The 14,750-nt window shown below is 42.5% G+C and overlaps 1 protein-coding gene across 1 annotated transcript in view; it reads left to right on the top strand.

Moving 5' to 3' along the window:
* The window catches only part of LOC106570313 (thrombospondin type-1 domain-containing protein 7A), a 188,860-nt gene that overhangs the window by 123,634 nt on the left and 50,476 nt on the right, over positions 1 to 14,750 (top strand). Inside the window, exons 7-13 of the mRNA XM_014142501.3 lie at positions 1,175 to 1,369; positions 5,250 to 5,496; positions 6,875 to 6,990; positions 8,654 to 8,786; positions 9,156 to 9,259; positions 10,706 to 10,900; positions 12,165 to 12,431. Of these exons, the coding sequence (XP_013997976.3) occupies positions 1,175 to 1,369; positions 5,250 to 5,496; positions 6,875 to 6,990; positions 8,654 to 8,786; positions 9,156 to 9,259; positions 10,706 to 10,900; positions 12,165 to 12,431 (1,257 nt within the window). The remainder of the gene's footprint in view (positions 1 to 1,174; positions 1,370 to 5,249; positions 5,497 to 6,874; positions 6,991 to 8,653; positions 8,787 to 9,155; positions 9,260 to 10,705; positions 10,901 to 12,164; positions 12,432 to 14,750) is intronic.

Genomic DNA, 14,750 nt, shown 5'->3' with positions numbered 1-14,750 from the left:
TATATGTCGCATGGAAACCAAACGAGGGTGGTCTATGGTGATAGGTGGGATGGTCTGAGAGTGGCTGAGGGGCGGGATTAAAGAGTTTATGTTTGGTAATGTATTATTGTAATGTGACTGCTTTATATTAAAGTACCATGTATGTAAAATGTGTATGCTTAATGTGTATGTATAATATATGTATATGTAGCAGAAAAGCTTTAAAAAAAACTAAAAAGAGATTTGTCCTCCGAAGATGGTGTTGGTGGATGGGTTAATAACAACAAAAAAAATCATTAAAAAAAAGATGACAATGATTCAGTATCTGTTGTCTTAATGTCTGTGTGGCACAGCTGGAGATACACAAGGTTTTATCCAGCTAGCTTATGCATTAGAGATGCAGTCATTTGGATATGAGCACATTTCTATTCCATGTACGCTGTCAAAGTCATGAGTAAAAGATTAAACTAATGCCCTACTGCCTGAATTTGAATTTAAATTGGTGCAAATATCCACTTTAACTCATATGTTCTTGTTTTGAAATAAGTTTTAATTCCCCCGACTTGCTCCCTCATGTATGATGGCTCTGTCGTCTGCCTGCTTGTTTGTCTGAGAAAGCGAACCAATCTTTCATGATGGTGTAAACATTTATTGTAATACCCAATGCGTATTTTCCCTTCAGACTTGGTGAACATGTGGACAAGTGTTGTATGTGGTTTGTGTACTCTTATAGGTTTGTCTGTTAAACTCCCTCTCTCCTTACATAACCAATATCTGGGTTTTATTTATTTATTTTTATTGAACCTTTATTTACTAGGGAAGTCAGTTAAGAATAAATTTACAATGACGGCCTACACCAGCCAAACCCTAACCAGGACGACACTGGGCCAAATGTGCCCCGCCCTATGGGACTCCCGATTGCGGCCGGTTGTGATACAGCCCAGGATCAAACCAGGGTCTGTAGTGACGCCTCTAGCGATGCAGTGTCTTAGACCGCTGCGCCACTCGAGAGCTAGGTGTCTATGTGAACAAATGCACCAGATCTGATTTTGCAATGTGATTTTGTGGATGATATCGACACATGATACGGACTGTGTATTGTATTGTATGTGTATGTAACAGATATGGACACCTTCACATTCTAAGTATCCTCAGCTAGCCTCATACTGTGTCTCCTGTCTCCCTGTGCCTCCAGGTGAGTATGTGGACCGCCAGTTATGCCGTGATGCCATCCTGCCCATGCCCGTCATCTGTGAGGTGCCATGCCCCAAGGACTGTGTCCTCAGTCCCTGGACCACCTGGTCCCTGTGCTCACACACCTGCTCCGGGAAGAACACAGAGGGAAGGCAGATGAGAGCACGTTCTGTACTGGCCTACAGCGCTGGGGAAGGTGAGACTACAATCACACAACGCACAGCGTCAGACCTGGTCCCAGACCTGTCTGTGTAGTACAGCTGACTCATATGGTTGTTGTCATGCCAAACATAGGAGTTGACCTATGGGAGTTGGCAAGACCGCACTAACTGATCTGGGACCAGGCCACACAGCATCAGACCGTGGTTCAAATAGTATCTGTTTTCTTTCAAGTACATTGATGATTGATAGAGCCTGTCTGTAGTGCATGCAGCTGGACAGGGTTTTCACTTTTCTATTGGTTCTGTTGCACCAGATGAGCTCAATCATGTGCAGCTAAAATATTGGAAAGATAACATTTTCTTCATTTGATCCCAGGTCTGCACAGCATGCAGGAGAGTATCTGGTATCTCATATGAGGCTGCTGAAGCAAGCATTTCAGCCATGCCCTCAGTCTTTGCTTTTCTCTGCCTCTCTTCTATGTTCCAACAGCCAAATAGTATAAATGATTCTGTGTGTTCCTCCTCCACAGCGACTGCTCAGGTTGTAGCCTGGGTTACTGTGATGCAGGGTAAGGTTGTGTGATGTGACATAGCCACAAGGAATAACAAGCTTGAATACTGTAGGATATAGGGCTGTACAACTCTCTAGAGCTACATTTTCAATGTTTAGGCTCAAAGAATCTGAACGTGGTTGTGAAGTGCTTGGAGCCCTAGTGCATAGTATTCTTTATTGCACCTTTCACAAATGTATCGGTGGTTCCAAAACAATCCTAACAACTTTGCGTTTACCTTCCTTTAAGGTCTATCGCAGGTGCCCAAGGTTCCTGCACTCTTCGGTACTATCATTTCCTATGCCCTTAGAATGCAGTGTTCCCATAGATGGAGTTACTCAGCCCTGTAGATGTTATAAGTCGATGTTTGTAGTCGATATATGGCTACCTGCGTACCAATCTATTTCCCCTCACTGCCTGCTCAGCATAATGTTATGCTTGTACTATGTAAAACTTGTACTGACCCTCAACAGCGCAGTGCTAGTAAAGAGAATTCCTTAGTGTTACTGTAAGTGCTGTCTGAAACCTTAACGAGAGGAGACTGAAACCCTAAGGAGAAGAGAAGTGGGGAAGGGGGAGTCTGGTCAGTAATGGAACAAGTGCCTCTGGGTTAGAGTCTTACCGTCTAAGCTGCCAGTCACGACCTGAGAACCCATCTCTATACAACCCACTCTAGGGTGTGTGATTGCCTGGCAGTAGATTAGCATGTTATAGTCTATTTTATAGTCTGCTATGATTTTAACAGTTCTTGTAGATATCCTCCACTGGACCATAGCAAGACATTGTGGATAGTCAGATTAATATAATAGTTTGATTAAAATGTTTACATGCTTAGGTAGAAGAACGATTTCCCTAATAATCTTGTTTACTTGGACATATCTGAAATCAGGCTACCTGATGACACTCTGATAATTGCAGAAAATCGGCAATCAAAATAAACGTTCCACCAGGTTATTTCTTGGAAATGTACTTGATTCTGGGTTCGGACATATAAAGTATTTATGTGAAAACGACTTCTTATGAGGCATACATTGTTGTTCCGAACACACTTCACTCGCGCTAAAGAGGGAGGCTCTCGGCTGGTGCTAGCACATCCGCAGATCAAATACACAGCTTTGAACACCGATTAAGGTGTTTACTGTACGCGTCCTAATCATTTGAAAGATTGCTCAGAAAACCAGGTGTTTTAATTAGGCGTATGCTTACTTTGATTTTGACCTGACGCCGATTCAGAAATGCAGAGTGAGGTATTTACATGACTATTGCATAATCTGCCTAGTGCCATAATCAGTTTAATATCGAATTATTGCGGGGCATATAAACGCATTCAATGTCTGTCGGTGGCATATTCAAAATATCCACGCAGGAGAGAGAGAGAGAGAGAGAGAGAGAGAGAGAGAGAGAGAGAGAGAGAGAGAGAGAGAGAGAGAGAGAGAGAGAGAGAGGCAGACAGACTTTCTACATTGTGAATACTAGTATGATCTGACATGGGGATGACAGTAACTCCGTCGTCACTGCAGAAAGAGAATCAGGCTGAATGCCTTGCTTCATTTATCAGCCTTCCTATCCCTCAGCAGACAGACACTGTCCAGGTCAAACGACAAGCGGTGTGTGTAAGTGCTTGTGCGTGTGTCTGTGTCTGCATCTTCGTGTGTGTGTGTGTGGCAGACGCCAGGTGTGGACTGAGTGTCGTCCAACATCTCTACTGAACATCTGTTATCACACACGCTGATTGAAGACCTCCCAATTCAGACCCGAATCCTAACTTGAGAGATGCATAAATTATGAATTGGTAAAATGTTTTGCCTTGTGCCAAAATTCAAGTGGTGTGGTGATCTCAAGTTAGACTCTCAGGGAGTAGAGAGAGCATTTTGCAGTCAATTGGAGAAAATAGCAGAATAATAACGACTGGGTAATTGCAACTCAGGGAGAAGTGGGGTTGAGCCCGTAGAGTAATTACAACAGGCCATGTTAGGACACTCTCGTAATATCACAAAGGATTAGCCGAGGTAGCTTGACCCACTAGTTTCAGTTCTGTTAATAACAACTGTAAGGAGACTTGGCCTTGTTTTACATGTTGTGAAAGGTTATAGGGACTTTGACTCGAAGAGCTCTGTAACGTAACATGGAGGCAAAGGAGGTACTTTATTGTAAAGGATGTAAGAAAACATAATATAACTTCTGCATGATTTTTATGGTTAGAGACCTTTTACAAGACTTGTAAAGAAAATAATGGCACTACCAGCAAAGCAGATATTCAATCATCCACACTGAGTCAGAGTTCAATAGTTTTATTAGTAACACTGAAACATTCAAATACAGCTTTACAACGTCATTAATTAACCATAGTACTAATAATGACACAACATACCTGACTAACTAATGTCTCTTGGAGGAAAAAAGTCAATAGCATCCTTTAGGAATGACCCATTGAAGGACATGCTCCCAAAAGGGCTACAGAGGTCAATTATATATCTTCACTGTGTTGCTTTTGAAGACAGAAGCATTTCCTTATGTAAGCTTCATCAGTTTTCCCCTGCTCCACCAATGATTGGCTGATTTTAGTCCTTCTCCAGCATTGAATGGAGGATCGCGGTGGTTATGTCCTTCACTTTCATTGGCTGGTGGATCTCATTGATTGGCCACTGGATCGCATTGATTGGTGATGGTTGACCTTCCCTTCGGGGGTCTGGTTTCCCAGCGTGACAGAGCCTGCTAATGTCTGACATCCCTTCGTGGTGAGGGGTGGTTAAGGGTCACACACACACAGATACAACACACACACATGACAACGATCTGTGGTAGGGGTGGAAAAGGGGTCACATGTGGTCCACCTGGTGTCCAAGATACTGTCAGACCCCGGGTCAACTCATCTCCGTTGTCTCCATCTCCATGACTGCTTTCCCCCAAGGGACAATATTGGTTTATTTAGCTCTGACACTGCTGTACTAATGTTTTTAACCCAATGAGTGGAACCAAAAAGAGAAGTTAATCTTTAGAGCACAAGACACAGATGGATCAATTGAAGAAGGCTTGGATGATCAGAGACAAACAGCTTAACTTACTCACTTCCTCGTTATGATAAGATGACAACGTTGTCAGCTCAGGCTCAATAGTCAGTGCAACTTATGAAGCTTAGCGAATAAACCCTATTGGCTGAGCTGTCTTGTTCCCAGCGAATCAAGGCAAACCACACTCATGTAACTGAGTATTTGCATTTATTAGGGTTCCCCATTAGTATCTCCTGTATTTGAATGTGGTGTTTGTGCTTCTGCTTCCTCTTTGGGGTCTTTTTTGACAACTGCTGTTGGGGTTTATAGATATGTTTGATTGATTGATTATTTGGTTGTTGTGTGTTTGACAGGCGGGGTCCAGTGCCCCAACAGCAGTGCTCTCCAGGAGGTGCGGAGCTGCAACGACCACCCTTGTACTGTGTACCACTGGCAGACAGGGCCCTGGGGACAGTGTATCGAGGACACCTCGGTCCCCTCTGCCAACTCCACAGGGGATCGGGCCGGAGTTGGGGGAGGGGACTCCTCGTGCTCTGTGGGGATGCAGACACGGAAGGTCATCTGTGTACGGGTCAATGTGGGACAGGTGCCACCCAAAAAGTAAGAGTCTTTCCATCAAAATAAGAGTTGATTTTTTCTAAGTAAGAGTTCCACCTTCAAAGTAAAAATAATAATAATACATGGTATTTACAGTATATAGCGCTTTTTAAGCACCCAAAGTTGTAAGAGTAAACGTTTTTCCTTCAGAAAGATAACTGAATACCAATATAAGTAGTATATGAATATTATATTTGTGTAAAGTGAGAGAGGAATATTTTTGTTCAAGCAAATTACAGAAAGTAAATGTGACTAGAACGGTTATGCTTATGCTGATTTGGCATAATATGTATGCAGGGTTCAATAAGCCTTTGCTAAGCAGAAATCAAAGCACCAAAGCACAGAGCATTTGTCCCAGTATCTGTCCATGGAAGGAACAAAATCCTATTGTTACCACTGTCTGACTGGCTGCATAGCTGTAAGCTGATGGGTTCCCTGACAGGTTTCTGCCTAGGTTCCAGACATTTGTTCTAAAGCATCTGGGTTCTCCCTCCCTACCACCCCTAGGGCATCTTAGGGACATGAATTATATTGAATTATCTATTTATTTATTCAGCTTTAATAGAAGCATTATTCTGGCAGGATGAGCTGGAGCTACTAGGCTGACTGGGGACGGGCTAGATCCCATGCTGGGTATGGAAATGAGCCTCGGACAGTTTTATTCCGGCAGTTTCTGATTCTCCCATCCAGGGTTTTATTTTACCCAGCTACCACTTCACACTAGCGCACAATGCTGCTCATAGTTACAGCTGCTGAACTACTATCACTTAATACATGACACATAACTTAACGCACCCACTAGGTTTGGGACGATATACTAATATACCGTGATATCAAATAATGAAATCGTATAATGTCATGACTGAAACGGGTATGATATGCTAATGAGTTCATTACCATTTAGAACATGAACAAGTTAACACTGTTACAGGGGGGATGTGATATTCAAAGCAATGTACAGTAGGGGCTCAATCTGCAGCCCTTAAAACCAATGATTCACAATATACTGGACCAATGACCCCGTATTGATATATACTGGAAGCGGTGATATTATTTTGACCATTATTTTGACCAGACAAATATACATTCGTTAACAGAAGCGGTATATTTACACATCTCGACACATTTAGATTTTGACCACTCAAGCACCCCATCCCCAGCTGAGAACAACGCAGTAGGGTTATTTTGGCTCTATCATGTGTCTGTGCATATGCATCTTTCAGTTGAGACCTAGACAACCAGGTGAGGGGAGTTCCTTACTAATTAGTGACCTTAATTCATCAATCAAGTACAAGGGAGGAGCAAAAACCCGCAGACACTCGGCCCGCCGTGGAATGAGTTTAACACGTGATCTAGATGATGTGATTTCATGTAATTTCAGGTGTCCAGAGAGTATTCGTCCTGAGACAGTCAGGCCTTGCCTCCTGCCATGTAAAAGAGACTGCTTCGTCACCCCCTACAGCGACTGGAGCGCCTGCCCTGCCATATGCAAAGCAGGTACCTACCGGCCTTTTCAACATTCTCAAGAATACACAGATATAAAACAATGTACAGCCTCTCAACACATTCAAGTACACACATATATTGTTTGTTGTTAATGGCAAAAATGCAATTAGGTAAAGAGATGTACAATATGCCAAGCAGGTACAGCCTATTATTCTCAAGTATAGATTACAGTACACAGAGATACAGAGCAGTCTGTCCATGGCAAAAATGCTCAAGAGATGTAGCCTATGCCATGTGGTTTTGAGAAGAGCACGCGCTTCAAAGCATTTGAAGGAATTTATTACAACAGAGAATGCTAAATAATAGTGGGTCTGTTGTTAAGTGCTTTCTGGTTTCAACAGGCCCGACAAATCTGATAAACAAAACACTTGCACCATTATGGAATGGTTACTCTTCTCCTCATCAAATGTTTCAGTTTGAGCTGAGAAAATAATTAGCTAAGTCAGAACCCTAACAGGAACCAAGCATTGTTGCTTGGCAACATTGTTCTATATCAAGAACTAGCACAAATGCAGCTAATAAGCAAAAAGTGCTGCGCCATTTATGAAGCAATTTGCCTGCACTGCAACAACCTCTTTGTGAGCTAGAACACTGTGATTTCCATTTCCCCGGAGTGAGTGTTATATTCATGAAATACTTGACATGATTACTCTACAGAAACATCTGCTAAGTAATACTTTATAGAGTCTAAAGAACAGTCCCTGGGCTTGTTTTCCTAGTCTTCTATCCTTTAATCTGTCTCTGCTAGTAATCTTGCTGGTATTATTTCACATTTGGCACACAGGTCATCTGGCTTTACTATGAGTATATGGTCATGGATTTATCCTTCTCCAATGAGAACAGATCCTACCATATAAATACAGTATCTATCTCTATCTACTGCAGCTAGCTATCTCTATGGATCCTACATTGCAACATGGATATGGCCACTGTAATATGATCCTGATAGAGATATGGATTACTGCCTGTACTGTATATAGCCTAGATATGTGACCCGTTCCAGGAAACGCGGCGTATGTCAGAAGTCCCAACTTCATAGGAGAGCCGTTTGAATGGAAAAAAATGTTTTTTATCAAAATGTTTATCTGGACACTTTCTGTTGGAATTTTTCCTTATTGTAGGCTACAACTTTCACCACTTTTAATCTTAATTTTTACTTCTCACTGTTTAGCACATGACCTCACATGAATCCTTAAAGAGATGGGTGGGGCTGGCTTAAGAGGGTGTGAACAATGCTGAATGGGTGTAGACAAAGGAGAGGTCTCCAGTAGGTACCAAAACATTCAAAGGCCATTTTCTCAAAAGTGAGTTTACAAGTTTATCAACTTTCAAAGCAGAATTTACTTTCCTATTGTTCCTCAAAAAATGCGGTGTATGTTATACCATTTTGTAGCTCTGCGTCTCTACTTTTTACCAATGTGACACAGCTAATGTGACACAGCTGCTAAAAGTCAACAGCAAACAAAACCCACTTGTTTTACAAGGACCTTTTCAAGGACCTGTGATTTCCATTACTCAAGTACGTAACAGGCATTCATCATAATCATTTTACACTTCCAGGCCCAATGGAAGTTGCTTGAGTGCTGCTGTTATTGTCTCTGTCTATTGATTGGGACAGTGTGTGAATAAGTGTTTTTCTATTGGTTCTTATAAGGCGGCAACACGAAAAGGAAACAGAACAGGAAACGCATCATCATCCAGCTGCCGGCCAATGGGGGACAGGACTGTCCGGAGGTGTTGGCTCAGGAGAGAGACTGTGAGGTGCCGTCTGTCTGTCTGGGATACAGGTAAGGCTCCATCACCATCCAAAACCACTCTACTCACTATGTAATCTCTCTTGACTAAAGAGGAGTCAAGTTAACTACTATCTTAGAAAAAAAGGTGCTATCTGGAACCTAAAATGGTTATTCAGCTGTCCCCATAGGAGAACCCTTTGAAGAACCATTTTTGGTTCTAGGTTGAACCCTTTTGAGTTCCATGTATAACTCTTTGCACAGAGAATTTAAATGAAACCCAAAAGGGTTATACCTGAACCAAAAATGGTTATCCTATGGGGACAGCCAAAGAACCCTTTTGGAACCCTTTTTTTCTCTGAGTGTAGAGCAAGACTTTGACTCTCAAGATGACTGAGCTGTGTTCTGTTTCTTGTATTGCAGGTGGAAGACACACAAGTGGCGGCGATGCCAGTTGGTTCCCTGGTCCGTGCGACAGGACAGTCCTGGAGCTGTGGAGACCTGTGGGCCTGGGCTGCAGGCTAGAGGTGAGCAACAAAATATTGCATGCACTAGCTACTCCATTTAATTCTGGGGACGAAGTGTTCAAATCTGTACTGACGGAAATAGTAGAAAAGACACGAGAGACTATCCATAATCTGGTAACTATTGGATACAGGTAGATACAGACACTTCTAAGGGTTCAGACTTGGTCGCATTCGTACAGTCTTTCAAATACTTTCAAATATTAGAGTTGCGCTTGATTTAACTTGCCTTTAACTTGCATGGTACTATGCATGTGACTGAGGAAGTGTGTGGGATTGTTGATGTGATCAAGTGTATCCGTCCGACTCCCTGAAAGAGCGTGTGAGAGGGGAGTGAGGCATCAAAGTAACACCTTGGGCTGCATGCATCTTTCATCTCCTTCTAGATGTTACACTGGGACTCAGAGGAGGATGTGAAGGTGAAATAACCTCTATCCAAACCTCTAACCAAACCTCTTCCCTCTAGCCGTACCAGGCGTGGATTATTTACATTAAGGTTCAAACACAAAATGTCCATTCCAGTGGATTGCTTTGTGTTGAGCTTCACATAGCGTGGTAACAATGCATCTATCTGACTTCAATTCACAAAATGGCGACAGTCAGTGAATTGAAGGCAGAGAGTTCTTCTTCCACTCCTTGCACCAGACCTCTATTAGCATCTTGAAGATGGTAGAAGGCCATTATCTGATCAGATGATGAGCACTTTTCAATCTTCGTCTTCACACTCCACATTAGGCCCCATTACCTGTAATGGTATATGTGTAGAAATTGACGCAGGTGGAGAGACAATTCAATACAGAGCTCTTACTCCTCCTCACTCAATGCTATCTGGTCTGTTTGGGTGGGAAAGTCAATAGACATTACACTATGTTCAGTTTCATCACTTACCCTTGTTCTCACCTCTGTGTGTGTTTCTAACTGAGAGAACCAGAGACAGAGAGTGTGCATGAAATTGAACCCTATTCCCTACGTTGTGCACTAATTTGGACTAGATCACTACAGGAAATAGGGTGCAATTTGGAATGCAATATAGTGAGTCACACCACCTAGCAAGGAGTCATTCCAGATCCCACAGTGACAGTACTGTAGGTTAATCATCACTTAAAACTCTTTCAGGTCTTGATCACCTGTGATGGGACTGTTGTGTTTACTTCCAAATGCAGCCAAAGTGCATTAGCCAAATGAGATTGGGCCAGCAATAAAAAGTGGTCAACGTGTAACCAAAGCTTCCTGCCTCACACCATCCCAACCTCCACCATCACATCATTCTCCTTTCTTTCTTTCTTTCTTTCTTTCTTTCTTTCTTTCTTTCTTTCTTTCTTTCTTTCTTTCTTTCTTTCTTTCTTTCTTTCTTTCTTTCTTTCTTTCTTTCTTTCTTTCTTTCTTTCTTTCTTTCTTTCTTTCTTTCTTTCTTTCTTTCTTTCTTTCTTTCTTTCTTTCTTTCTATAGCTGTCTCATGCCGGAAGCAAGACGGGGGTCAAGCAGACATGGGAGCATGTCTGAAGTTTGCCAGCTCCATGCCCTCTCTGACCCAGCCCTGCCAGCTCCCATGCCAGGACGACTGCCAGCTAACCACCTGGTCCAAGTTCTCTTCCTGTACACAGGACTGTGTGGGCGTTAAGACCCGCAAGAGGATGCTAGTGGGTGAGTGGACTGGAGTAGGCTGTACAAGTACAGTAAACTAACTAACTTGGTCCTCTTTGTCTCTGAGTGGACTGGAGTAGACTGTACAAGTACAGTAAACTAACTAACGTAGTCCTCTTTGTCTCTGAGTGGACTGGAGTAGGCTGTACAAGTACAGTAAACTAACTAACTTGGTCCTCTTTGTCTCTGAGTGGACTGGAGTAGGCTGTACAAGTATAGTAAACTAACTAACGTAGTCCTCTTTGTCTCTGAGTGGACTGGAGTAGGCTGTACAAGTACAGTAAACTAACTAAGGTAGTCCTCTTTGTCTCTGAGTGGACTGGAGTAGGCTGTACAAGTACAGTAAACTAACTAACGTAGTCCTCTTTGTCTCTGAGTGGACTGGAGTAGGCTGTACAAGTACAGTAAACTAACTAACGTAGTCCTCTTTGTCTCTGAGTGGACTGGAGTAGGCTGTACAAGTACAGTAAACTAACTAACGTAGTCCTCTTTGTCTCTGGAGGGACACAATGTGACTGGAGTCTGTATTTGGCCACAGCTTGCAAGTACAGTAGAAGTCATCCCTAAATACTGATACAGGCTCGGATATTTGAATTTCTTTCATCCCCTTAATGGTTAAGGTTAGTATGAGGGTTAGATCCTATTTCATCTGATCCTGTAGCTCTGTTAAGAGCAGCTTTCTACCTAAAGAGACTTAAGTACTTGACATGACTTTGATGTTATGTTTCCAGAGCGAGTGAGACAGTATCACTGCTTAGTTGGATGCCGGTGTCACAAATCTCATTTGGGACACTCCATGGTAAGTGCCCTCCATGGTATGGATTGAGGTCAGTTGAATGTATAGCCTAAAGGATTATATAGGATAAGTCTATAGGACCCTGGGATTCTTCAGATTCTTCAGGATAAGCTCATGTTGCTAGAAGTGACTCTCATCGAAAAAACAAATATTTTCACATGGTCCAAACAAATATGTTCATGTTGCGTTTTCACCTGGTCCAAGATAGTGGAGATAGAGTAAAAACATATATGATCATGTCTATCCTTAATCTGGATCCAGGATACCGGCTTTTTAAAATGTTTATTTCAATTCTGGCCAGATCATTTGGCAGCCAATGCGGAATGACCTCATTCTGGGCTCTCACCAGTTCAAACGATGACCAGTCGGCATGTGCTGTTCTCCGGCAGGCCCGGAGCTGTGAATCAGACATAGGCCGACTGCATACCAATTTTTATTGATCGCCTGTCCTCCCTTCACTCTTCCCAGGAAAGAGCAAAAAGCAAGACCAGTGTAAGAACAACCAGGTCTACCCCCTCAGTGAGATCCAGTACTGCCCCTGTAACAAGTACAACGCCCAGCCCGTGGGGAACTGGTCGGACTGCATCCTGCCTGAGGGTGGGCGCGTGGAGGGCCAGCTGGGCATGAAGGTCCAGGGGGACATCAAGGAGTGTGGCCAGGGCTACCGCTACCAGGCCATGGTGTGTTACGACCAGGACAACAGGCTGGTGGAGACATCACGGTGCAACAGCCATGGTGAGTCCTAAAGGCTTCTCACCAACATCCTATTATTGTTCATGTCTATAAGCAGGAAGTCACCTCGCTATGTATGATGATGTTATGTTGGTTAGTCTACCTTTGTCATTTGTCGTGCAACAGCTACGGTGAGTCAACCTCTACCATCTCTCATTAACTCCTTAAAGTTGTATGCATTAAACATAGCCACTGTGATTCATACAAGGTGTCTGAATTTTCAATGAAAGACATGCTCAGTGATATGACATCATCATACACAGTGGGCCACTTCCTGTTACAGAAAACAACAATTATCAGTGTAGAGAAATACAAGACAATGCAATTGGAAACACTTTGGTTGTGGTCTTTGGAATTCTCATCAATTTGTTACAGCCCCTTATTGAATACATTTAGAGAACATTGTTTCGTTGTTCTCTTCATCAAGAGAATAATTATTCAATAATTTACATACGTGTTCTATCGGCTCCATTCGACCTAATTTGATGTCAGACTGTTAGTGCAGAGTTTCCCTCATCTCGCTGTCCTTTTCAGCATCCCTTGATTGTAAATTCAATAGAGAACAAATCAATGTGGTAACGGAGAGGATGCAGGATGCAGTCGCTCCGCCCCTAGCCCAAATCTGTCAGAGGAACATCAATCAAATTTCAGTCAATCTAATTTATTTATAAAGTCCTTTTTACACCAGCAGATGTCACAAAGTTCTTATACAGAAACCCAGCCTAAAACCCCAAACAGCAAGCAATGCAGACGTAGAACATCAGATCTGCTTTCTTCCCAAAGTATTAGCATTCAGGAATACACAGCAGGATCGCCATCCAACCAACGCAGAGAAGAAATGTAGGAATCATAGTGCTGTCGTATCTTCCATGTTAACCCGAGGAAGACGCAGTGCTTTATCAAAGTGTTTGTTCTCTGTATAAATCCATGCCTGTGAATCATAGCTTCACTTGCAGTATGGGGCCTGTGGTGTGGTTGATGGTGTAGAACTATGACGTCATGAGACGTCACAAGCAATTGCTATTGCTGTACTCTGGCTATTGCTATTGTATGTGTAGCTCTCCAACACCACTGTGCCTTTTCTTCCAGCTTAAGCAACCATAGGAGATCAGGGATGGTGCTATAACTATTCACAAGTCACTGGTATTGTAGCTCTACTGCTCCAACACCACAATCAACCTACCTGATTGGCTCCCACACGTGCTATTAAATTATAACATTTTTTATAATCATTTATTGTATTATCATTACAAACAAAAAAGGAAAATAAATTATATTAAAAAACATTCAAATACATTAAAAGGTATATGGTTACCTACAGTGCCTTGCAAAAGTATTCATCCCCCTTGGCGTTTTTCCTATTATGTTGCATTACAACCTGTAATTTAAATGGATTTTTATTTGGATTTCATGTAATGGACATACACAAAATAATCCAAATTGGTGAAGTGAAATGAAAAAAATAACTTGTTTAAAAAAATAAAAATAAATGGATAACGGAAAAGTGGTGCGTGCATATGTATTCACCCCCTTTACTATGAAGCCCTTAAATGAGATCTGGTGCAACCAATTACCTTCAGAAGTCACATAATTTGTTAAATTAAGTCCACCTGTGTGCAATCTAAGTGTCGAATGAACTGTCACATGATCTCAGTATATATACACCTGTTCTGAAAAGCCCCAGAGTCTGCAACACCACTAAGCAAGGGGCACCCCCAAGCAAGCGGAACCATGAAGATCAAGGAGCTCTCCAAACAGGTCAGGGACAAAGTTGTGGAGAAGTACAGATCAGGGTCGGGTTAAAAAAAAGGATCCGAAACTTTGAACATTCCACAGAGCACCGTTAAATCCATTATTAAAAAATGGAAAGAATATGGTGCCACAGCAAACCTGCCAAGGGGCGGCAGGTAGTCTAGTGGTTAGAGCGTTAGACTAGTAACCGAAAGGTTGCAAGGTTGAATCCCTGAGCTGAGAACAAGGCAGTTAACCCACTGTTCCTAGGCCGTCATTGAAAATAAGAATTTGTTCTTAACTGACTTGCCTAGTTAAATAAAGGTAAAAAAAGAGGGCCACCCACCAAAACTCAGGCAAGGAGTGCATTAATCAGAGAGGCAACAAAGAGACCAAAGATAACCCTGAAGGAGCTGCCAAGCCCCACAGTGGAGATTGGAGTATCTGTCCATAGGACCACTTTAAGCCGTACACTCCACAGAGTGTTATGGAAGAGTGGCCAGAAAAAAGCCATTGCTTAAAGAAAAAAATAAGCAAACATGTTTGGTGTTCACCAAAAGGCATGTGGGAGACCCCAAACATATGGAAGAA

Source organism: Salmo salar, chromosome 14, assembly GCF_965601325.2.
Source record: "Salmo salar chromosome 14, fSalSal1, whole genome shotgun sequence".
Taxonomy (NCBI): Eukaryota; Metazoa; Chordata; class Actinopteri; order Salmoniformes; family Salmonidae; genus Salmo; species Salmo salar.
Note: the sequence above shows the minus strand (reverse complement) of the source record. Positions and strands in the feature narration are given on the sequence as shown.